The following is a 24,075-nucleotide window of genomic DNA, read 5'->3' as shown; positions in this document are numbered from 1 at the left end:
AAACCCTAAACCCTAAACCCTAAACCCTAGTGATTGATTTTAAATAGTCTATTCGAATAACAATAATTGAAACCTTAAACCAATTCTCTCAAGATTGTTGTAAATTTAGCAATTAGATTCAAAATAATTGAGTATATAGCAACAATTTAAACAGTTTATAAATATAGTAAAATTTGTCAAATTTTATCGATGATATAAATTTAACACTGATATACCATGTTGTAAATCATACGAATTTATTGGTAATACAAGTCTATTACCAATAGTTTTGCTATATTTACAATTTTTTTAAATGTTACTATATCCTTATTTATTATTTTTAAAATGACCGATAATTACAATTACCCAAATATAAATTTAAAATTGGGTTCGGGCTGCGGTCGTCAACATGAGTAATAAGTTCAGCATTCATAATTCCATGTTGTAGTTTTCAATTCACTCTTTTATTTCCCTAATATTAAGCTTGCAAATTATGTAATCATGTATCCTTTTTAGGAAATGATTCTTAGATTTACATTCATATACGAAATGTTTTATAAACTAAAATCTCAACCCAAAATCAGATTAATATAATACCACGAGAATACTTTGGATATTATTCTTCCGCACACGTATATGTAATTATTGGAAGATTTAATTTGGTTATTAACTAAGAAAACATTAGTTTAATTAAAATCTCCATGCATCAATGCATGTAGAGTATTAATTATTTATTTTCTTGAAATTAGTCATTCATTCAAATCAATCTATTGCATTAATAATATGTACTTTTAAACATAATAAAATGACGTCATCTTATTTAGAAATACAACACAATTTTATCTTTTTTTATTTACGATAGATCACAATAGTTTCAAATAAATATACAGTATTGATAGATGTTTGTCTATATTAGTTGATTGATTGCGGTTAATTATAGAGAAAATGCCATTTTGTTTTAGAATTTTTTTATTTATAAAGAATTTTTCAAATTTAATTGTACCAAGAAATTAATTTGTTGAATAAAAAAAATTAAAATGGTCACATGAAAAAAGACAAAGAATACCACAATTTCATTTATATTTGAAAAAAGAAAAAAAAGAGTGATGCAAGAAATTAATACCAATTGGAATTTCATTTTATGATGATAACCCAAAGAGTTCAAGGCGGGACGTGTACGCAGCCACTTCATGAACCAAATGGAGCCGTTGGAACCCACTCACGTGGACCGTTCAAGACGAAGCCTTCACCTATGCATGAAACCTTATGCTTTTGCTTGAGTCTCAATTAAACTACGGTTATTTTAATGATTTAAAACAATCTAATGTTACTATAATACATATAATACACATTATGTTCGTTCATTTAATTTATTTTTGTAAATATATATTATAATTCTGAAATGTTACTTATGTGACAAGTAATCAATCAATATAGTATAAAAAATCGAATATTTGAATATTCTACACGGATAAAAACATGGTAAGATTATTGTTATTATGGTTATGAGAAAGCATAATAAGAATTAATTAGTTGTGTTATTATTTGTAATGATGGAAGATGGGTAAATTAGGGAGGGAAAAAATAAATTGAGTGGTCAAATTGGAATTACAATTATTAGGGATTCGGAACCCATGAGAATCCACAGACATCACCGCACTCCAAAAATACCCCTTTTTTACAAAACCGCTTTTTGTTGTTTATTATTAATAATGTTATTATTTTGAACTTTTTAGTTAATTAAATAATGTTAAATGGTTTATTGTGTTACCACTTGCCACCCACTGCCACTCCCACGCTAATCCCTCGCTTTATATATAAACCTCTTCATTTCCTTCACATTCTCACATCAATCCAAAACCACCGTTCTTCTCTTTCTCTTCTCTACACCTTTTTCTCTCTTCCCAATTCCTTCAATGGACACCAAAATCGGATCACTCGACACTTGCAAACCCCAAAACAACGTCGTTTGTTGCCCATCCAACGGCTCTGTTTGCACCATCCAAAACTCCGTTCCCTCCACCGTTGTTAGCTCATCCGACGCCACTCTAGGCCGCCACCTTGCCCGCCGTCTTGTTCAAATCGGCGTCACTGATGTTTTCACCGTTCCCGGAGATTTTAACCTCACCCTTCTCGATCATTTAATCGCCGAGCCTGCGCTTAATAACATCGGCTGCTGTAACGAGCTTAATGCTGGATATGCTGCTGATGGGTATGCTAGGTGCCGCGGCGTCGGCGCGTGTGTTGTCACGTTTACCGTTGGTGGTCTTTCCGTTCTCAATGCCATTGCTGGTGCTTATAGTGAGAACTTGCCGCTCATTTGTATCGTTGGTGGACCTAACTCCAACGATTATGGAACTAACAGAATCCTTCATCATACAATTGGCCTCCCTGATTTCAGCCAAGAACTCCGATGCTTTCAAACCGTTACTTGCTTTCAGGTTATACAAAATTTTGTGGCGTGATTCTTTATTATTATTTTCGTTTTTCTTATTCTAGATTAACGAGAGGATTTATTGGTTTTTTGTTTAGGCTGTTGTGAATAATCTTGAAGATGCTCACGAGTTGATTGATACTGCCATTTCTACTGCGTTGAAAGAAAGCAAGCCTGTTTATATTAGTATTAGTTGTAATTTGCCTGGAATTCCTCATCCCACTTTCAGCCGTGATCCAGTTCCCTTTTCACTTTCTCCCAAGTAAGTTCTCTAAACAAATTTACATTATAAACTTTCATTCATATACGAGTCTGTGATATAGTATTAAATTTACGTTCATCAATCAGCTTCAGCTTTTGCTTCTTGACATAGCAGAATGTCCTGTGTTTAAACCTTGCAATGTTTTCTCTCTGTTTAATCTTGATTTTCACCTGCTGGGTTTTCTCCTACTTAGCAAGATTTTGGGTTAATTTCAAATTTCTTTGAAAGTTTAGGGAGTGAATTTATTACTGAATGGATATCTGTGATGGAAACAGAGTGAGTAATCCAAAAGGGCTAGAGGCAGCAGTGGAAGCAGCAGCACATTTCTTGAACAAGGCTGTGAAGCCAGTGCTTGTTGGTGGGCCTAAAATGCGAGTTGCAAAGGCTTGTCATGCATTTGTGGAGCTTGCTGATGCTTGTGGCTATGCCTTGGCTGTGATGCCATCGGCGAAAGGTTTGGTACCTGAGCACCATCCTCATTTCATTGGAACTTACTGGGGTGCTGTCAGTACTGCCTTCTGTGCCGAGATCGTCGAGTCTGCTGATGCATACTTGTTTACCGGGCCAATTTTCAATGATTACAGCTCTGTTGGGTACTCCCTTTTACTCAAAAGGGAGAAGGCCATTATCGTGCAGCCTGATCGAGTGACCATTGGCAATGGACCTACATTTGGATGTGTTCTAATGAAAGATTTCCTTCAAGCCCTTTCAAAGCGTGTGAATAACAACACTACTGCATATGAAAACTACCATAGAATCTTTGTTCCTGAAGGATGTCCTTTGAAAGCTGAGCCTAAAGAGCCATTGAGAGTTAATATTTTATTCCAACATATTCAGAAGATGCTTAGTCGTCAAACGGCTGTGATTGCTGAGACAGGGGACTCTTGGTTTAACTGCCAGAAACTTAAATTACCAAAAGGATGCGGGTGGGCATTGTTTGAAATTTTGGTTATTTCATTTGTTCACCATTATGTTTGTATCCTTAAATTTGATTTCCTTGTATTTGTTTATTTGCAGATATGAATTCCAAATGCAATATGGTTCAATTGGTTGGTCAGTTGGTGCTACTCTTGGATATGCTCAAGCTGTTCCAGAAAAGAGAGTAATTGCTTGTATTGGTGATGGAAGTTTCCAGGTAAAAAATTAGTTCGATCAATTTCTTTGACACGATCTTACATTATTGAAAAACATTGGTTGATCATTGGTACGTCACAGGTGACTGCACAAGACATATCAACGATGATCCGTTGCGGACAAAAAACCATCATATTCTTGATAAACAATGGTGGCTACACTATTGAAGTTGAGATCCACGACGGGCCTTATAATGTGATCAAGAACTGGAACTACACGGCATTGGTGGACGCAATCCACAACGGAGAGGGAAAGTGTTGGACAACAAAGGTAAGTCCATATCAAACTAGCTAGTTTGAGATATGTGGGTATATAAAGGATTTTGATTCGATTTGTTGTTGCAGGTTCAATGCGAGGAAGAGCTTGTGGAGGCCATTGAAACAGCTACGGATGCCAAAAAGGATTGCTTGTGTTTCATTGAGGTAATTGCTCACAAGGATGATACAAGCAAAGAGCTATTGGAATGGGGTTCAAGAGTCTCTGCTGCCAACAGCCGCCCTCCCAATCCTCAGTAAAACAAATCAATAATAATAACAATAAATTCCATCAACTTTGCAGCATTTACTTTTCTCATTACCGTGTCATCTTTAGGTAAAAAGGAAGTGTTTGATTTGAGATTTTGTATTAGAAAAAAAAAGAAGTATTTTGTGATGTAAATTCCTCTGAAGATTATCTTATTGAGAACAATATTTACTTGCTTTTCACTCTTCAGCTACAAAAAGAAACTTTCACTAGTGCATTACCACGTACTCCTCACGTGATGTTGGTTAAATACAAAAACAAACAAAAACCCTCTAATCTAACGCCCAATTGGTAAATGTAAACAAAGGTGAGACTGCAAAACACTTCATTTGTACTAGCAATAATTTAAGTCTCAAAATAATTGAAATCGACCACAATAATTTATCTCCAATGAGGATTACTTTAAAACTATGTCAAAAAGATTGCATATTAAAGAAGATATTTTCTTCCTAAAAGACAATAATATTTAGAGTTGGCGTCAAATTTGCATAATTAAAAATGGAAGTGGAAGTAGAACTTTTTCTTGGTTTTAATAATATGATATTTGGAGATCGGTCAAGAATTTACGAATAAATTCCCTAAGCCTTTGCTTAATTTCTTTTAATCTTGTGTAATCAAAACTAATTTTAATGAAAGCTGAAATCCAAGGTTGTTTTAACAATAACGTCGGGAGGGTTATATATATAAAAGGTTAATGAAAGTGATTTTTCAATTTGACCTTAAAAATTAGAAACTATTGTTTGAGTTTTATAAAAAAGTAAAACAAGACAGAGGCTTGAAAGACCAATATTTATTCATTGATTTATATGACCTTGAAAGAGAAATGAGTTTGAGGAACAACTATTCTCTGACCAACAATTAATGTTCTTACAATGAAAATTATAGTCTTCATAATATTTCAATGGTCTAGATTTCTTCTTTTTTTTTTTTCTTTTTGTCTTTCTTTAAAATAAGATAAACCATTTTGTGGTTGATTTTTTAGTTAAAATTGAGTCTAATTTTCATTTAGTCTTTGATTCCAAAGATTAACTTTTTACTTCTTGTTTTATTTCTTTATTTCTAAACTTAAAAAATGCTAAGTTCTCACACTCATATCTTGAATGTTGATTTCTAATAATTGATTTAAAAGAATAAAAAATAATTAATTTTCACTATTAAAAAATAATTTTACCTTGTCGAAAAGTCGACAACAAACATAAAAGTCTAAAATACGTCAAGAAACTTAATGCAAACTAAACTCAAATCGAGTTAAATATGACATTTAGAAACTTAGACTTTAAGAAAAAAGAGAAAAAAAAAATAGAGACTAAGTATAAATTAAACTTAGAAAATAAAGACAACATTTTAAAATTTAGGACAGTGTAACACCAAATAAAATCTAGACTTTCCCACAGAACACTAGGGAAAATAAAAATCAACAAAAATGTAGTTTGAAAATTCCGTGCAATTAAATGGAATTATGGTACTTGAATATTCGAAATCCGATAGAGACAAAATGTGATATTGCTTATAACTATTAACTAATGCTTCTCGAGGTCATCAGAACTACATAAACCCCAAAGATATTGAGCTCAAAATATTTACAACAAAAATTTTGTGTGTGGAAGACATTATGAAAGCTAAGAGAGAGGAGCATTACTTGGCTCAACGACTAAACGACCGCCCTCGAGCAGTGTGGAAGGGAAAGGCGCTTGGCATTTGGAAATATGCGCTTTCAACTTGGGTAAGTTGGGATGAGCACTTCTGCATCTGTTGCAACGTAACTCCATAGACATCAAGCTCTCATCGTCCATGATGTTCGCCTTTCCATGGCTACTGACTTCGTTTATAACGATGACTGAGTCTCTGAAGAAATCGGTGTTGAAAGAATTCCAGTGCTTCTTGTTTTTCAGATGACTGGAATCGAAATCCTGGCTTATAACATGGAGGTGCAGCTGCCTCATTGATGGAGCCTGCAAAAAGGTAAAGAGAACACTTTGTCTATCAGAATTTCTGGTATGTATTTGATTCCACCACCGCGATGTACTAGTGACCTACCGAGTGGTATCCGAGGCGAAAGACCAATGGGCCATCTTCACGAAAGAACTTATTGATCCACTTCAAACCCATAGCGTGCATTGTCCTCAATAATGGAAGGTGTTCTGTACATACGTCGGCTAGTTGATCGAGGCCTTCATGCCGAGCCACTACTAAAAGATGCTTGCGTGCCTGCAAAAGAAGTTCAAAAGTAAATCTTTTATCATTCAAACTACAAAGAACAAAGCCGTAATAACTCAAGACAGATATAGCTCCAACCCAACAATCAAAGAATAAGGGCAGTAGTAGAAGTGAAAACTGAAAGGTACCTTCGGATAAATATCATACAGTACTACAACATCATCTGATGTCTCTAGTACAGAATTGGTATGTCGCTCGGGATGCATTGCAGTGTCATAAAGTGCTTGTGCCCACGAACCCCAGTGCTTACTCTTTTTGGGAACAGTATTGTTGTTTTGGTTTAATCCTTCGGTTGAGTTCTGAGATCCTTTCCATTTTTTGCTTCTTTCAAGATTTTGCAAATTCTCTCTCTTAAACTTGTGATGACCGTCCTCAGAGTGCTTTTGTAGTTCTGGAGGTGTTGAGCCGAGACATTCATGAATTCCCTTAACCGACTTGTATTTGTCTTGTACGATTGAAATAAAGGCCTGAAATAGGGAAGAGTAAGCATTGCCAAGAAGCTTGCAACCTTCATCATAGTCATTGTTGAGATAATTTGGCCTTTGTGGATTCATGTTGGGCCCAAGAACATGTATGACATGGGTTACTCCTTCCCTATTTAATAAAGGAGAAGTTGAAGGCAATTGAACAGCCACGGCATTTCCAGGTTGAAGGGAGTTTGCTTGTTGTTTAGTTGCCACTTCCAGACCGGAACCTGCAGCACTAAAAATTGCAGCATTCACACCACCACCTCCTGGTTTCAGTCGCCTGCACAGAATATCTTGATCAAGTACCTTCCTCATAGAGATTGCAAACAAACATACGACATAATACATCAATTTGCTTCAAAATCAAATGAAGAAAAAATTCATATAGGACGATCAATCTGTAACGAACTATCATGTTGAGAATATCCCTACTTCTGTAGATCATTTTCTGGGCCAGTCACCAGATAGATATTAGTTCAGAATGTAAGGCCAACTGGAGAAATTATCTTGACCAAATGGAGAGATGACAGACAATGAGTATCATAACTTTCTCATACATTACTTAACGATAAATGGTCAATTATAATTCTAAGACATTGACATGGAAATAAACAGAAATATGCTACAAGTATACCAGTTTGCAGCATTGGCTATAACATTGCAGCGCAATCCACCTTCGGAATTGAGTTTAGTTATATCACCTACGAATGTAAAAAACTTGGTGGAACTAATATTTTTCTCGGTTGCTTTAGCTTTAACCATAGACAATATCTTTGATCCATGACTCAAGTCTACCAGTACAAGTCTGGCATTTCCAAGCTTATCCATGAATTCTTCAACCTTCTCAACAATAATTTCAGCAGCCTTCTCATGGCTAAACTTGAAATCTGAAGTCGAAATAGATGGGAATGCAAGAGTTGGTGGATCACTTTGAGAAATCTTGTCTTTTAAGGATCTAATGCCTGGACTTTCACCTTTCTCTGACTCCATAGCTACATTTCTCGACATTGTGCAGGAAGACTCTTCCTTTTTACCACAAGACTCCCTCTTTTCCTGGGTAGGTTGAGGAGTTGGAGAATTCTTGTCGGTATTGGCACTAGAACACGTTTTTGAAGGTTTTTCTGCTTTCTTCAAGAACTTCGTTATGCCAAGTTGTACTTTCTTGTCTGGGTTCTTCTGTCCAAAACATCCATGTGGAAGCATAGTATGTAAATCAAGCGATTTGTACATATCTATAGCGGATAGAACGTCGGACTCATTATGGCAAAAGGTTATGCGAGTGAACCCTTCATTAAGTTTGGGCAATTCTTTCTTTTGCAGCATTTTATTCACAACAGCAGCAGCTTTTCCACCTGATAAGTTCCCTTCATGACCAGTCCGCTTAACAGAACGAGAGATACAGAGCTGAGCAGGAAGATCTAATACAACAGCATGTACATCCACTTGAGGGCCCCCGAGCTTCACAAAATCTGCACGCTGCTCTATTTCAAGATTGCACCTGTCCACGAATACACTTTTTCCATCATTCAGTGCACTCGTTGCAGTCTTCAAGCACTGTGCTCTGGTTCCAGACTTGCCATTTCCAATGGTATCCTGAAACAAATAAAAACAACCTTCTTTTATGTATGAGGTTTCAGGAGTGAAAAAATATGCCAAAAACACTACCAACTCAAATTCATCATATTTCAAAGTGATCTGTCGTGGTTTTAGAAAAAGTGAGAAATTTTTTGTGGAAAGTGATTTTTAAATTGTTGAGATCACTGTTGTCGTGTTTAAAATGACTCTGAAATCACTCCAAATTAATTTAATATTTAATTTTATACTTTTAAATGTAATCTTTATCATTACATACATGTAGGTATGTTTCATATAGTGATTTTAAAAATGACCAAGGAGAATTTAACGTTTGGAAACACTTGTAAAATGACCCAAATGATTATTAAGATAGCACTTTTAATCAGAATTGACACAACTAAACCACTTAAAATGTGCCAAATTCAGGATTCTAGAGCATGAAACTGGAACGGGCTACAGTGTTACTGAAGTTCAAAGAAGCATTTCATCAAACGGGTAGCATTCATTGTTAGAGAGAAACCTGACAGATTCGAACCCAAGGGCGAGAAGAGGAACCCATAACAAGTTCGCAAAAGGTGGACTTGCCACTTCCAGGTGCACCCACTAATATTACCATTATGAGCTTTCCTTGCCCTTCCTTTCCTTTAATACACAGACAGACACCCATCGTTACGAAAATCGTAAAAGAAAGAATCTCAATAGTACATGGTAAATCTGAAAATCCTCAAAAGAGTAAAAAATAGAAATAGCATCACACCTTTAGCATTCGAATTTTCGTCTGTATCCATGTCCATTTCTTAATTAGAAATTGGGTCTTCACTCTTGGTTTTAAACCCTTTCAATCGCCATTACCGACGTTCCCGCTGCCGATGAGTGAAGCTTAAAGAATACGCCACGGTCACGGTCAGCTCATTCCCCCAAATTTTGCTGCAACGGGATTGTTTGGTTACGCATATAGCATGTCCTTGTACCGAATGAAGAATGATTTCAAATAGAGCAATTAGGTGTAGTTCCTATTGCATGATAGACAAAATAATATTTTTGTTCAAATATCTTTCTTACCCTAAAATTTGTTCAATCTTAGTTAACGTGATTTTAATAAATTTTTAGATGCACTCTCTCAAATAATTCTTTTATTATCAAAATTGAATAAATAATAATAATAAAATAAAACATTCAGACACAATTTTACCCTTTTTTTTTATAAATAATTATAATAAATTTTGTGTTTCAGTCAATTTTTTCTACTTTTGAATAAACCTTAAAACAATTATATCAAATATTACGATACGAAAAAGGGAGCCTTTAAAATGTTTACTATTCAGTTACCCGTGTTTTCATTACTAATAACTACTATGGATAACAATTTAGAGTACATTTTTTAATCAAAAGGCTAAGATTAATAGAAAATATCAACATGTTCATTGATAACATTTGTTAATAATAGTAACTGAAATTATATTTTTTAAATAGAAAGTTATCATCGATAGCAGCTATTTGTAATAGCAATTAATAAAACATTTATTAGATTGAAAGCTATCGCTAATCGTAGATATCGATGATAATTCATTGATAGCAACTAATATGGCCTTTGTACTAACACATGTGTTTTTAGTATTTTTGCAACTGTTGTGCTATAAATGCAATTATCTTATCTATTTTTTATTTTGTTTAAATGACAATTATGCAACTAAAAAATTGATAACTTCCATGCAAAGAAATACAATATGAATATGTTTTAAAATATATAGTAAAAATGCCAACGATTTATGTTAATAAAACAACCAACAGAGTAGGAGTAGATGCATTTACTAAACTTAAACATTTATTGAAAAATGTATAGTTCTATCCTCCACACACAAAGTAAGATATTTTATATTTATAAATATTTTTAACAGTTTTCTTACGTTTGAAAAAAGTTATTAGACTTTTGTTTATTTAAGAAACAGTCAAAATCAAGCTATAGTTGGATTTAATATATTTTTGCTAATCTAAAAAGAAGTTTGGGTCATTCCTCTATTCAGGTAAAGATATATGGTTAGATTGAAAAAAGAGATAGCTGCAAATTTATGATTATAATAAAAAAAATTAAGTACGTAACAATATTTAAAAAAATTTACAAATATAACAAAATTTGTCAAATTCTATCAATAATATAAGTTTGTTACTAATAGACTATGTTGTAACGATAAACACGAGAGGAGTTAACGAGTGATACAAGTCTAGCTGTAGTTTTGCTATACTCTTATTTGCAATTTTTTTTAACTGTTGCTATATTGTTAATGGTTATCAATTAATTACAATTATCCTTCGAATAGACGAAGCAATGGATCAAACCTGATTGGTTGGTTGATTACTAAACTTTATAGCATCGGCTGCATACGAATTGAAAACGTGGCAATCTTATATTGGTGCACACCCAGAACACGAAACACCTGACCGCAGCTGATCTAGCGTCGTTGTGAAGCTAAGAAGACAGTTATAAGAAGTACGTCCTACTCTTTAATTCGCGGTTGAAAGCGCAGCCGTTGGGACTTGGGTACGTTTCCCTCCACCAAATAGCAATCTATTAGAGTGGAATATGGAACTTTTTCGCTTGAAGACTTCAATTTGGTTACGTACAAAAGAAGAGTGAGAACTCCGTCTCAATTCATCGCCGTAAAATTTTACTTGTTCCGACGGTGTGGTCTTCGTATAGGAATCAATCGCCAACGAGATAAGTGTTCAGGTGTTGAGAATCAATCATGTAATTATACTGTGGTTGGGAGGTTCGAATTTCTAGTTTAGAGCCTCGAAAACCTAGTGCTAGTTGTATGGCACATATTCTTGTTATCTTTTTTGTACCAAAGTCTCGTTAGCCTAGCAATGCTTGCAGATTTGTTTCCTATAAAATGACATGAATCATTAGCGAAGTATGCTACGTAATGCTTATATGCACTTGCGGATGTAAGACCAGGTATCGGTTTACATTAGCTAGGTTATGTTGATAATTTAAATATATTTTTTTCTGAAACGAATTGATATTTACATTTCAATGTATCTACGATCATGTTTTGAACTATGTCGTGTTTGAATATAGGTAATTTCTTGGGATATGACAGACTTTCACTCTACGAAGCTGACGTACGCTGATTGGTCGAAGACTGTCTTTGAGTAATTTCAGATTGTCATGTTTTGAAGATACGTTAATTTCACGCGAGGTTTGGACTGTTGGTATTCTTTTCATTTCATTTTAATTTTATTTTTCGTTTTGGTTTACAATTTACATTGTGGTTGATGTAGCTTCAGACGTTCTTTTTGTCAAATTTTGGGGAGTTCGGGAAGATCCTTGTGCATTTGACATAATTGTACTTTGTAACTGTCTAAACTATGTAGATTCATTTGTTAATTTTCTCAAATTGTGGGGAGTTCGGGAAGATCTTTGTCATTTTGAGATAATTTTACTTTGTAATCGATGTATTTTCAGTTCTTTTATGTGTTGCTGTGCGTTTAATATCCACAAGTATGTGTTTGATTTTTACCTTCTTCCTCATTGACTCTATTTTATACAATTTTTTATGAGCTACTTATACACAATTCAGAATATAAAAGGTCAATTTCTTATTGTCTTTTTTATTTTCTAGTTATTATACTCCTAATGTTGCTTCTTTTTCACTTAAGTATATGTCTTTTCTAAAATGATTTTTTGTTTTCGTTCAGTTTTTTAGAATTAATTGTAAAATAAATTATGTGGACTAAATATAGTTTGCCATTTGAGAACCTAATATTGTTATTATAGTTAAAAACGCAAAAAACTAGGGGATAGTTAACGCAGACTATGGATGCAATTCCTATTGAATGAATTTGTACTTGTGCTAGCTGACATCTACTTCTTTAGTGACAATGATTGGTTTATAATTTTGACGAGGTTTACTTTCCTTCTCCGTAGCCAACAATTAGTCCAAAAAGGAGAGCTCCAAAGTCCTGAAAAAATGTTGTTGGATTTCCTGCTTTGCAGATTGCTGTTGCAGTTTACCAGAAATTTGAGTGTCACCAAGGAAGGGAATGTCTTGCCAAAGAGCTAGTTGGATATATATATATTTTGCCAATACTTTGTTCTTCTTACGGTTCCTCCTATCCTCTTCATTTTATGATCATTTGGGGATGGAACTCTTTTATTATTATTAGCATTACTATTGTATTATTCTTTCCATTCTTTGTCTTCTGATCACTAACGGATTTGTTTTCTATCAAATATAGGTTAAAGATTTAATTATCCTCTCCACTCTTTTCATATGTGAAGAAATTTATCCTGGTTCACATTGTTTGTATTCCAATCCAAAAATAGCAACAGAAAACCACATGGTATCTTGGAGGTGCTAAGTTTCGGTAAGACAAACATTAATCTGTATTGCAGGATGATTGATAATTCAGAGAGAAGCATTTATCCCTCTGGAGGTATGACATGAAAAAAATTTCCTCGATGTAGAGAAACAGGATTGATTATCTGCAAACAAGTATTCCTTCCTGATGGGATCTTCAATATATGGCGCCATTGAAGAGGAATACTAAATACTTCTCAGACTACAGCAACAGGCTATAAATCACGAAAATCCAATGTTGACTTTAAATAGGACATGAATCTTGAGTATCCTGGTCAGCACATGGAGTACAGACTCAATGAAAAAGGTTTTGGTTCCGTAACTGAAGTTCAGTTTAGGTAAGGTTAGTTATGGTGTTACATTTATGTAGTTAGGTGTGTGTCTTTTTGGATCGTGGTGTTTAAATATTAACCTTTTAATATTTCATCTCTCTCGTTGTGGTTGGTTCTGGAGATATGGGAGTTAAGATTCTAGAAGCAGAACAATCTGAGAAAGGGTTTGCTTGGAGGCAGAGCTGGTAGATTTTTATGCTTTACTTTAAAAAATTCAGTACCATATGGTATCTTTCTGTTTTCAGGATGTCTGTGCTTTTGGTCATATTCAAGAATCCATTATCTTCATTTTCTAATCAAAATATGGGTGAATAATTACGACGTTCTGATTCTCTTTGGAGTAATAAGTTGTTATTGATTTCAAGGAATGATACTGTTTTTTGAAGTCTTAGTTATTTGTCTCAATCCTTTATTTAAAATATTTTTTTTGTCTTCTTAATCCTGAAAAGAAAGATGGTTCTCTATATGGATGGCTTAAGGGATGAAGGTTATAAAGAGGTTATGGATGGTTCACACCTACGAGAGAAGGGGTTATAAAGAGGAAGGTTGGGAATAAAAGGAATGTTGGCACGGAAAGAGTTGTCACATAAGGTGCGGACCATCGACAAGGGGTTTTGGGAATCATTATTTTGAGGTGTGGACATTTTAGGAAGCTTTTGGAGTGTTGAGTTGGTATTATAGTTAGCCGTTATTATAATTTGTGGACTCTAATATTCTTTTAGAGATAGGTAAAAAAATAGCAAACAATGTAGTAAAGAGAATTTAAAATAATAATCTTATAGTTGATGAAACCTAAGACATGTCATCCACTTGAAGAAACCATCTCCTTAAATATTGGTAAGTAGATGTTGGAGTGACAGAAAGCCAGACAAGTGCCTAGTGAAACCTCGTGATAAAACCAACTTTGTTTAATAACTATTTGATTTTTTCTTCTTTAAAAACAACTATTTCGGCTATTGTTTTCAAATTTTGTAAAAGAAGAGGCATTAACAATTTTTTGTTTATGTACCAATTTTTTAACTTCTTTAGTTGTAAGGATCTTTTGAAAGTTTGAAAGTTGTACTTTTTACGGCAAAAACAATTTTTTATCTAACTTCGAAGGGTATTTTAACCAAATTTATGAATATTTTCTATATTTTAGCTTCTAAACTCTATCATTTGAGCTTTTGACTGGCTAGGCTCTTATTCTTGATTTTACTAGTAAGAAAACTGAAATATCAGCATGTAATTTTTGAATCATAAATACCACGACCGATTTTATTGATTGATGAAATAAGGGACTAAAAGCTCTTAAATCTATTGTTTCAAAAGTGCTCTCCAGTTGAAGATCAAATAAGCTAGGACATGATTTGCATCAAAAGAGGAGGAAGAAGTATCTCTTAAAGGGCAACCATTTTTTTCTCTCCAAATTACTTGTCAAAGGAAATATTTAAACGATGGTGAACCGTGTAATCTTTTTGGTACCATCAACATGTTATTAATACAAAAGCAAGGATGCCCAATACAATATTAGAGATTTTTTTCTTTTTTATATTCACGAATGTCTGAGTCAGCTTATATCATTCAAACTAATCTCTTAAAACAATCATCTTTCACATATTAAGTCCAATAGGTCTGTTAGACATTTTTATCTTTTTTCTGATTTTAGATAAGTGAAATTCACAGTTTTAAAATTAAGACGTTTGAGGACCAGTTCTCTTCTCTTTTGATTTCCTCCATATAATTAAATGCTAATTAAGAAACTACCAGCAAGATGGAGACGACTTGCAAACATGCGGTCAATGTGCTTAGCAACACAATGTTTTTCCTAGAAATGTAGATTACTTAATCAGTTGGATAACTGATAAATCCCCATTATCAATCCTCATTGTCAAAGTTTATTTTCATCAAATCAAGCTTCATCACCGTTTCTTTTCTTCAAAATCCATCCCCTTCTGTTGTACAGATAGCCATTCCGATGAGGAATATATTATTTTCATGGCTTTTTTTAATACCCATGTGGTCGATGTTACTTCCACTAGACAATAACGTGGTCTTTGGGCGATGCCTTGAGGATCAGCAGTCTCTCTTGCTGGAATTGAAGAATAATCTTGTATACGATTCTTCCTTGTCCAAGAAACTGGTGCACTGGAATGAAAGTGTCGATTACTGTAATTGGAATGGTGTTAACTGCAACGACGGCTGTGTTATCGGTCTTGATTTGAGCAAGGAGTCGATTTTCGGTGGGATTGATAATTCAAGCAGTCTTTTCAGTCTTCGGTTCTTACGGACTTTGAACTTGGGTTTCAACAGTTTTAATTCCTCGATGCCTTCTGGATTTAACAGGCTTTCGAATTTAAGTTTGCTGAATATGTCTAATTCTGGATTTGATGGCCAGATTCCTATTGAGATTTCAAACTTAACTGGGTTGGTTAGCCTCGACCTTTCTACCTCGTTTCTCTTTCAAGTTTCGACACTGAAGCTTGAGAACCCAAATTTGATGACTTTTGTTCAGAATTTGAGCAATTTGAGAGTGCTAATTTTGGATGGTGTAGATTTATCAGCACAAGGAAGGGAATGGTGCAAGGCCTTCTCATCATCTCCACTGCTTAATCTAAGAGTGTTGAGTTTATCGAGATGTTCTCTTAATGGACCTCTCGATCCTTCCCTTGTGAAGCTTCCATCTCTATCAGTGATTCGTCTAGATATTAACATATTCTCCTCACGAGTTCCTGAAGAGTTTGCAGAGTTCTTAAATCTGACTGTCCTGCAGCTTGGCACTACGAGATTACTTGGAGTTTTTCCACAAAGCATATTCAAGGTGCCAAATCTTCATACTATCGACCTATCCAATAATGACCTGCTGCAAGGTTCGCTTCCAGATTTCCAGTTTAACGGAGCCTTTCAAACTCTAGTGCTCCAAGGCACAAAATTTTCAGGGACACTGCCAGAATCTATCGGATATTTTGAGAACTTGACCAGATTAGACTTGGCGAGTTGCAACTTTGTCGGATCAATCCCAAATTCTATCCTAAACCTTACACAACTCACATATTTGGATCTTTCGAGCAACAAATTTGTTGGTCCAGTCCCATCATTTTCCCAATTGAAGAATCTTACGGTCTTAAACCTTGCTCATAATCGGTTGAATGGTTCCTTGCTTTCCACAAAATGGGAAGAGCTTCCCAATCTCGTTAATCTTGATTTGCGTAACAATTCCATCACTGGAAATGTTCCTTCGTCTCTCTTCAATCTTCAAACAATCCGGAAGATTCAATTGAACTACAATCTATTTAGTGGTAGTTTAAATGAGCTCTCCAACGTGTCCTCTTTCTTACTTGATACCCTTGATTTGGAGAGCAATCGGTTAGAAGGGCCATTCCCAATGTCGTTTTTGGAACTTCAAGGTCTGAAGATTCTCTCACTTTCTTTCAACAATTTTACCGGAAGATTGAATCTAACCGTATTCAAGCAGCTTAAGAATATTACAAGACTTGAACTCTCAAGCAACAGCCTGTCTGTTGAAACGGAAAGCACTGACTCAAGTTCTTTTCCTCAAATGACCACATTGAAGTTGGCTTCCTGCAATTTAAGAATGTTTCCTGGCTTCTTGAAAAATCAATCTAAGCTCAACACTCTTGATCTCTCCCATAATGATCTTCAAGGAGAAATACCTCTCTGGATTTGGGGTCTTGAAAATCTTGATCAGTTAAATCTTTCTTGCAACTCTCTTGTTGGTTTTGAAGGGCCTCCAAAGAATCTTTCTTCCAGTCTCTATCTTCTTGACCTTCATTCCAACAAATTTGAAGGGCCACTCTCATTCTTTCCTTCATCTGCTGCCTATTTGGACTTCTCCAACAACAGTTTCAGTTCTGCCATTATACCTGCTATTGGACAATACCTCTCATCCACTGTCTTCTTTTCTCTATCAAGAAATCGCATTCAAGGCAATATTCCTGAATCCATATGCGATTCTAAGAGTCTTCAGGTACTGGATTTGTCTAATAATGATTTGAGTGGCATGTTTCCCCAGTGTCTAACTGAGAAGAATGATAATCTTGTGGTACTAAATCTAAGAGAAAACGCCTTAAATGGCTCTATTCCTAATGCATTTCCAGCTAACTGCGGTCTGAGGACTCTTGATCTAAGTGGAAACAACATCGAAGGGCGGGTACCAAAGTCTTTATCAAATTGTCGATATTTGGAGGTTTTGGATCTTGGAAAGAATTCCATAGATGATATCTTCCCATGCTCATTGAAGAGCATATCCACTTTACGTGTGCTTGTTCTTCACTCAAACAAATTTCATGGTAAATTTGGATGTCAAGAGAGGAATGGCACTTGGAAGAGCCTGCAAATTGTTGACATATCTCGAAACTACTTTAATGGTAGGATATCTGGAAAATTCGTAGAAAAGTGGAAAGCAATGGTGGGTGAGGAAGACTTTAGCAAGTCAAGAGCTAATCACCTTCGTTTTAATTTCTTCAAATTCAGTGCTGTGAACTATCAAGACACGGTAACTATTACAAGCAAAGGTCTGGACGTTGAACTGACAAAAATTCTAACAGTCTTCACTTCCATTGACTTCTCATGCAATCTCTTCAATGGCCATATACCTGCAGAAATCGGAGAACTCAAGGCGCTTTATCTTCTCAACTTGTCCCACAATTCCCTGTCCGGCGAAATTCCCTCATCTATAGGAAATTTGAGTCAGCTGGGTTCTTTAGATCTTTCAAGTAACATGCTTTCTGGCCAAATCCCTCTACAGCTCGCGGGACTATCGTTTCTATCTGTGTTGAATCTGTCCTACAATCTGTTGGTTGGTATGATTCCCATTGGCTCCCAATTCCAAACATTTTCTGAAGATTCCTTTATTGGTAATGAAGGATTATGTGGATACCCTTTGCCAAATAAATGTGGAATTGCAATTCAACCATCATCTTCAGATACAATGGAATCTTCAGAAAACGAATTTGAATGGAAATACATAATAATTACACTTGGATTCATATCAGGAGCTATCACGGGCGTAATCGCGGGTGTTTTCTTATGGGAGAAAAAATCGAAAGCATGGATGAGATGGGCCTCAGCTTTAGCTTTGGCTTTAAAATGTCATAATAATACCAACAAAAGAAGGGTTTAGTCTCATTAGGAATGGAAAATGGGTGTTGGGAGGAACATGGAATCTTAAGTTCGTTTTTAGATTGGGGTTCATATTTTGATTCTGAATATTTCCAAAAACTATCAGATTCATGAGATGGCGTGGCGATGGCGACCATATGAACAGGAATAATAATGCTTAAAAATGCTGAAGGTAAACATTCTGAATCGACTAAAATCGCCGGCCACTTGACCGTTTGGAAATAAAAAATTGCAAAACTGTTGGCAACCTTTACAAGCTACTTTGGAGTTTTTGACCAAATTTCAGATTGGAAATTGAAACCTAAACCGTGACAATAACAACAACAATAATAATACGTTGGTAGGTCTTTGATCTATTCAAAGCATATTTTTTAAGGAAGAAAAAAGTCAAGTCACCTGTTGACCCTAAATTTAATTTTATGCCTATTAGATTCATTTTGTTTCCTTTTGTAGAAGGCCAATAAGAGTTATTTAAATAAGTTAAGAAACATAGTTTGGTTTTTTTGCTATTACTAACAAGAGTAATGAGTGTTTGTATTTTTAATTTTATAACAATTTAATCACTCACTTAATGTGTTAATTTCATCCTTAAATTTTAAAGTTTGTAAGAATTTCATTGTTGGGTGAAAATTATTGTAAGAAATTTGATGAAAGTTACATGTGTAGATCTATAAATTTGTTAGTACTAAATATATGTTTACAAATTAGGAAGGTAAATTGCTATATGATAAATAATTACAGTTAATGTGATAGAATTTTTATTGTTATGTTTATGTCTTTTTATATATAAAAAAAAAATTGGATACCAAATTGAACTCTTATAGTTATAAAGTTTAAAATAATAATAATAATTAACTTGTTAATTTCATTTAAATGAATGGAATGATATTCTAAATTTTAAAATATTTATATCATTGAGGTCTTAATGTTATTGGAATATTGATAGAAAATCCATATGAAATTAATTAATATTCTCCAAAAAAAATTTATAAAATAAAATAAATGAACAAATATAGATTCTAAGATTTTGGATTGATTTTAAAAACAATACAATTGTTTAAAAAAAATTATAAAAATAGGATATTAGCAAATTTATTCTTAAAATAAGGTGAGAATGTAAATAAATGACAAAAACATGCAAAGTGAAACGTATTAAGAAAAATAGGTTTTGTTCTTATCTAGCTATATGTGGTGAATTCACTTGTGGCAATGTTGATATGTGCTAAAACTTGAAAATATAAAGATGAAACGAGTAAGATGGATGGAAGATGAAGTATAGAATATATGATAGATATGTTGTTGGTTATTTGATTATCAATGAGTAGGAAAGAAAGGCAACGGGGAGTAAGAACGAAAAAGAAAATCGATTGCGTTGTGCGGCGGAAATTTTGCATTATTGAGTATTTGGGTTCACATAGACGCGGTTTACTTTGAATACTCATTTTCCCCATCGCTGACCCTTCCCTCCACCATCATCCTTCTTCAGTGCAATTTCCCCTAATTTCTCTTTTCTTCATTTCTTCCCTCTTCCCTCTTCTGGCGTTCCGATTTTTCAATCTGGTCTTGCCCAACCCACACATGTCTGAAGGTCAACCTTGTGGCTTATGAACTTCCTAATTCCCATTACTAATTCACACCCCTATCCTCATTCTTTATCCGTATGGACCTTTCCATTAATCCGTCCCGATGAGAAATCTTTTCTTTTCATGCATTTCTTTGATTTTCAACTGCTTTCTTTTCCTTAGCGTAGGGATTTCTTTGGTTTCTGGACGATGCCCTGACGATCAGCATTCTCTGTTGCTTCAATTGAAGAATGATCTCGTGTACAATTCTTCCTTTTCCAAGAAACTGGTTCACTGGAATGAAAGGGTCGATTACTGTAATTGGAATGGTGTTAACTGCACCGACGGCTGTGTTACCGATCTTGATTTGAGCGAGGAGTTGATTTTAGGTGGGATTGATAATTCAAGCAGTCTTTTCAGTCTTCGGTTCTTACGGACTTTGAACTTGGGTTTCAACAGGTTTAATTCCCTGATGCCTTCTGGATTTAACAGGCTTTCGAATTTAAGTGTGTTGAATATGTCTAATTCTGGATTTAATGGCCAGATTCCTATTGAGATTTCAAACTTAACTGGCTTGGTTAGCCTCGATCTTACTAGCTCGCCTCTCTTTCAATTTCCTACACTGAAGCTTGAGAACCCAAATTTGAGGACTTTTGTTCAGAATTTGAGCAATTTGGGAGAACTAATTTTGAATGGTGTAGACTTATCGGCACAAGGAAGGGAATGGTGCAAGGCCTTATCGTCTTCATTGTTAAATCTGACAGTGCTGAGCTTATCTGGCTGTGCTCTTTCAGGACCTCTTGATTCTTCCCTTGCGAAACTTCGGTATCTATCAGATATTCGTCTGGATAATAACATTTTTTCCTCACCGGTTCCTGATAATTATGCGGATTTCCCAACTTTGACTTCGCTGCATCTTGGTAGTTCAAATTTATCTGGAGAATTTCCACAAAGTATTTTCCAGGTATCAACTCTTCAGACTCTGGACTTATCCAATAATAAGTTGCTGCAAGGTTCTCTTCCAGATTTTCCATCCAGTAGACCCCTTCAAACTCTAGTGCTCCAAGGCACAAAATTTTCAGGGACACTGCCAGAATCTATCGGATATTTTGAGAACTTGACCAAATTAGACTTGGCGAGTTGCAACTTTGGCGGATCAATCCCAAATTCTATCCTAAACCTTACACAACTCACATATTTGGATCTTTCGAGCAACAAATTTGTTGGTCCAGTCCCATCATTTTCCCAATTGAAGAATCTTACGGTCTTAAACCTTGCTCATAATCGGTTGAATGGTTCCTTGCTTTCCACAAAATGGGAAGAGCTTCCCAATCTCGTTAATCTTGATTTGCGTAACAATTCCATCACTGGAAATGTTCCTTCGTCTCTCTTCAATCTTCAAACAATCCGGAAGATTCAATTGAACTACAATCTATTTAGTGGTAGTTTAAATGAGCTCTCCAACGTGTCCTCTTTCTTACTTGATACCCTTGATTTGGAGAGCAATCGGTTAGAAGGGCCATTCCCAATGTCGTTTTTGGAACTTCAAGGTCTGAAGATTCTCTCACTTTCTTTCAACAATTTTACCGGAAGATTGAATCTAACCGTATTCAAGCAGCTTAAGAATATTACAAGACTTGAACTCTCAAGCAACAGCCTGTCTGTTGAAACGGAAAGCACTGACTCAAGTTCTTTTCCTCAAATGACCACATTGAAATTGGCTTCCTGCAATTTAAGAATGTTCCCTGGCTTCTTGAAAAATCAATCTAAGCTCAACTCTCTTGATCTCTCCCATAATGATCTTCAAGGAGAAATACCTCTCTGGATTTGGGGCCTTGAAAATCTTAATCAGTTAAATCTTTCTTGCAACTCTCTTGTTGGTTTTGAAGGGCCTCCAAAGAATCTTTCTTCCAGTCTCTATCTTCTTGACCTTCATTCCAACAAATTTGAAGGGCCACTCTCATTCTTTCCTTCATCTGCTGCCTATTTGGACTTCTCCAACAACAGTTTCAGTTCTGCCATTATACCTGCTATTGGACAATACCTCTCATCCACTGTCTTCTTTTCTCTATCAAGAAATCGCATTCAAGGCAATATTCCTGAATCCATATGCGATTCTAAGAGTCTTCAGGTACTGGATTTGTCTAATAATGATTTGAGTGGCATGTTTCCCCAGTGTCTAACTGAGAAGAATGATAATCTTGTGGTACTAAATCTAAGAGAAAACGCCTTAAATGGCTCTATTCCTAATGCATTTCCAGCTAACTGCAGTCTGAGGACTCTTGATCTAAGTGGAAACAACATCGAAGGGCGGGTACCAAAGTCTTTATCAAATTGTCGATATTTGGAGGTTTTGGATCTTGGAAAGAATTCCATAGATGATATCTTCCCATGCTCATTGAAGAGCATATCCACTTTACGGGTGCTTGTTCTTCGCTCAAACAAATTTCATGGTAAATTTGGATGTCAAGATACCAATGGCACTTGGAAGAGCCTGCAAATTGTTGACATATCTCGAAACTACTTTAATGGTAGCATATCTGGAAAATGCATAGAAAAGTGGAAAGCAATGGTGGATGAGGAAGACTTTAGCAAGTCAAGAGCTAATCACCTTCGTTTTAATTTCTTCAAATTCAGTGCTGTGAACTATCAAGACACGGTAACTATTACAAGCAAAGGTCTGGACGTTGAACTGACAAAAATTCTAACAGTCTTCACTTCCATTGACTTTTCATGCAATCTCTTCAATGGCCATATACCTGCAGAAATCGGAGAACTCAAGGCGCTTTATCTTCTCAACTTTTCCCACAATTATCTGTCAGGTGAAATTCCTTCATCTATTGGAAATTTGAGTCAGCTGGGTTCTTTAGATCTTTCAAGAAACAGGCTTACTGGCCAAATCCCTCAACAGCTCGCGGGACTATCGTTTCTCTCTGTATTGAATCTGTCCTACAATCTGTTGGTTGGTATGATTCCCATTGGCTCCCAATTCCAAACATTTTCTGAAGATTCCTTTATTGGTAATGAAGGATTATGTGGATACCCTTTGCCAAATAAGTGTAAAACTGCCATTCATCCAACTTCAGATACAAGTAACAAAAAATCAGATTCAGTAGCTGATGCTGATTGGCAATTCGTATTCATTGGAGTTGGGTTTGGAGTAGGAGCAGCAGCAGTTGTTGCTCCTCTTACGTTTTTGGAAATCGGTAAAAAATGGTCCGACGATACCGTCGACAAAATTCTTCTGGCCATTCTTCCATTAATGGGATACATCTACCTGACTTCCAGTGACCGCAAAGTCGAACTAGAAGATGATATCAAAGATGACGATGACGAAGAAGACGATTACATGGCAGTTATTTATGAAATTGAAGAAAGTGAAGAAAAATCCTCAGAATTTAAAGGGCAATACTGTGTGTTTTGTTCAAAACTTGACATCTATATGACGAAGGTTGTTCATGATACTCGATGTACATGTCTCTCTTCACTGCCCCCATCTTCTTCTCTTTCTACATTTCGAGAAAAAAATTAAAGCTTGAAAAGGTAATTTCCACTATTTTTGCCATTCTATAATTGGAAAATAAGAGCATATCTTCTGCTGTACATAATTAGGTATCATCAACTTGAGAATTGGGTTGTTGAAATACTGTTAAATTGTTATTGTATATTCTAACGCTGTCTTCTTTCTTTTTCTACATTTGTAAGGAAATATATTAGGACATAAAAATGTTATTTCCATTCTTTTTGTCATTCCATGTAACATTATTACTTATCAGACAACAGAAACTTCAAAACTGGGGTGTTTTTGAAATTAATGTGCTATTATATCCTTCCTGTGAATATGTTAAAGTCTTCTGTATGGAGAGATTGGATCAAGGTTGAAACTGATCGATTTTATTCTTGCCATTTTCTTCTTGTTAAACATATTTGTGGTTTATAAAAATATCATTGCCAAATGTAACACACGTATTCTAAGAACCTTACAGTTTCTCAACTTCTTCTAGCACACCACAAATATGACTTTGTAGTATTTTACGTTACATTTTATTGGACATTGATTTGCATTATACTACTTTTATACATATTTAGTAGAATAGAAGAATTGATCC

General features: G+C 35.1%; 2 protein-coding genes and 1 long non-coding RNA gene across 3 annotated transcripts; 2 read left to right on the top strand and 1 right to left on the bottom strand.

Moving 5' to 3' along the window:
• The first annotated feature begins 1,814 nt into the window (after nt 1–1,814).
• Nucleotides 1,815–4,513, top strand: LOC101207963 (pyruvate decarboxylase 1). Its single transcript, XM_004137652.3, has 6 exons — nt 1,815–2,420; nt 2,512–2,675; nt 2,951–3,601; nt 3,693–3,810; nt 3,891–4,079; nt 4,154–4,513. The coding sequence occupies exons 1-6, from the start codon at nt 1,896–1,898 to the stop codon at nt 4,322–4,324; spliced, it is 1,818 nt and encodes a 605-aa protein (XP_004137700.1). The 5' UTR covers nt 1,815–1,895; the 3' UTR covers nt 4,325–4,513.
• A 1,232-nt stretch (nt 4,514–5,745) lies between these two features.
• Nucleotides 5,746–9,542, bottom strand: LOC101216867 (transcription factor bHLH140). The gene is made up of 6 exons (XM_011653551.2): nt 9,348–9,542; nt 9,111–9,232; nt 7,650–8,608; nt 6,677–7,295; nt 6,369–6,539; nt 5,746–6,283 (listed from the first exon to the last, which is right to left on the bottom strand). Exons 1-6 carry the CDS (start codon nt 9,382–9,384, stop codon nt 5,951–5,953), a joined length of 2,241 nt encoding a protein of 746 aa, XP_011651853.1. The 5' UTR covers nt 9,385–9,542; the 3' UTR covers nt 5,746–5,950.
• Nucleotides 9,543–11,090: 1,548 nt separating this feature from the next.
• LOC101207815 lies at nt 11,091–23,850 on the top strand. Its single transcript, XR_969068.2, has 6 exons — nt 11,091–11,546; nt 11,670–11,790; nt 12,519–12,958; nt 13,059–13,468; nt 14,595–18,399; nt 20,082–23,850. It is a non-coding gene; the product is annotated as an uncharacterized LOC101207815 (long non-coding RNA).
• Nucleotides 23,851–24,075: the final 225 nt, after the last annotated feature.

This window comes from Cucumis sativus, chromosome 3 (assembly GCF_000004075.3).
Source record: "Cucumis sativus cultivar 9930 chromosome 3, Cucumber_9930_V3, whole genome shotgun sequence".
NCBI classification, from domain to species: Eukaryota; Viridiplantae; Streptophyta; class Magnoliopsida; order Cucurbitales; family Cucurbitaceae; genus Cucumis; species Cucumis sativus.
The sequence above is the reverse complement of the archived record's forward strand: the minus strand, read 5'-3'. Positions and strand labels throughout refer to the sequence as shown.

What these genes read in the sequence shown, in the direction of transcription:
- LOC101207963 (XM_004137652.3), top strand. Translation starts at nt 1,896, where the DNA reads ATGGACACCAAAATCGGATCACTCGACACTTGCAAACCCCAAAACAAC. An exon ending in AAATTACCAAAAGGATGCGG is followed by an intron (nt 3,602 to 3,692) that starts GTGGGCATTGTT and finishes GTTTATTTGCAG; the next exon opens with ATATGAATTCCAAATGCAAT. An exon ending in TTGGTGATGGAAGTTTCCAG is followed by an intron (nt 3,811 to 3,890) that starts GTAAAAAATTAG and finishes GGTACGTCACAG; the next exon opens with GTGACTGCACAAGACATATC.
- LOC101216867 (XM_011653551.2), bottom strand. Translation starts at nt 9,384, where the DNA reads ATGGACATGGATACAGACGAAAATTCGAATGCTAAAG. An exon ending in CGAAAATTCGAATGCTAAAG is followed by an intron (nt 9,233 to 9,347) that starts GTGTGATGCTAT and finishes TGTGTATTAAAG; the next exon opens with GAAAGGAAGGGCAAGGAAAG. An exon ending in TTCGCCTCGGATACCACTCG is followed by an intron (nt 6,284 to 6,368) that starts GTAGGTCACTAG and finishes ACCTTTTTGCAG; the next exon opens with GCTCCATCAATGAGGCAGCT.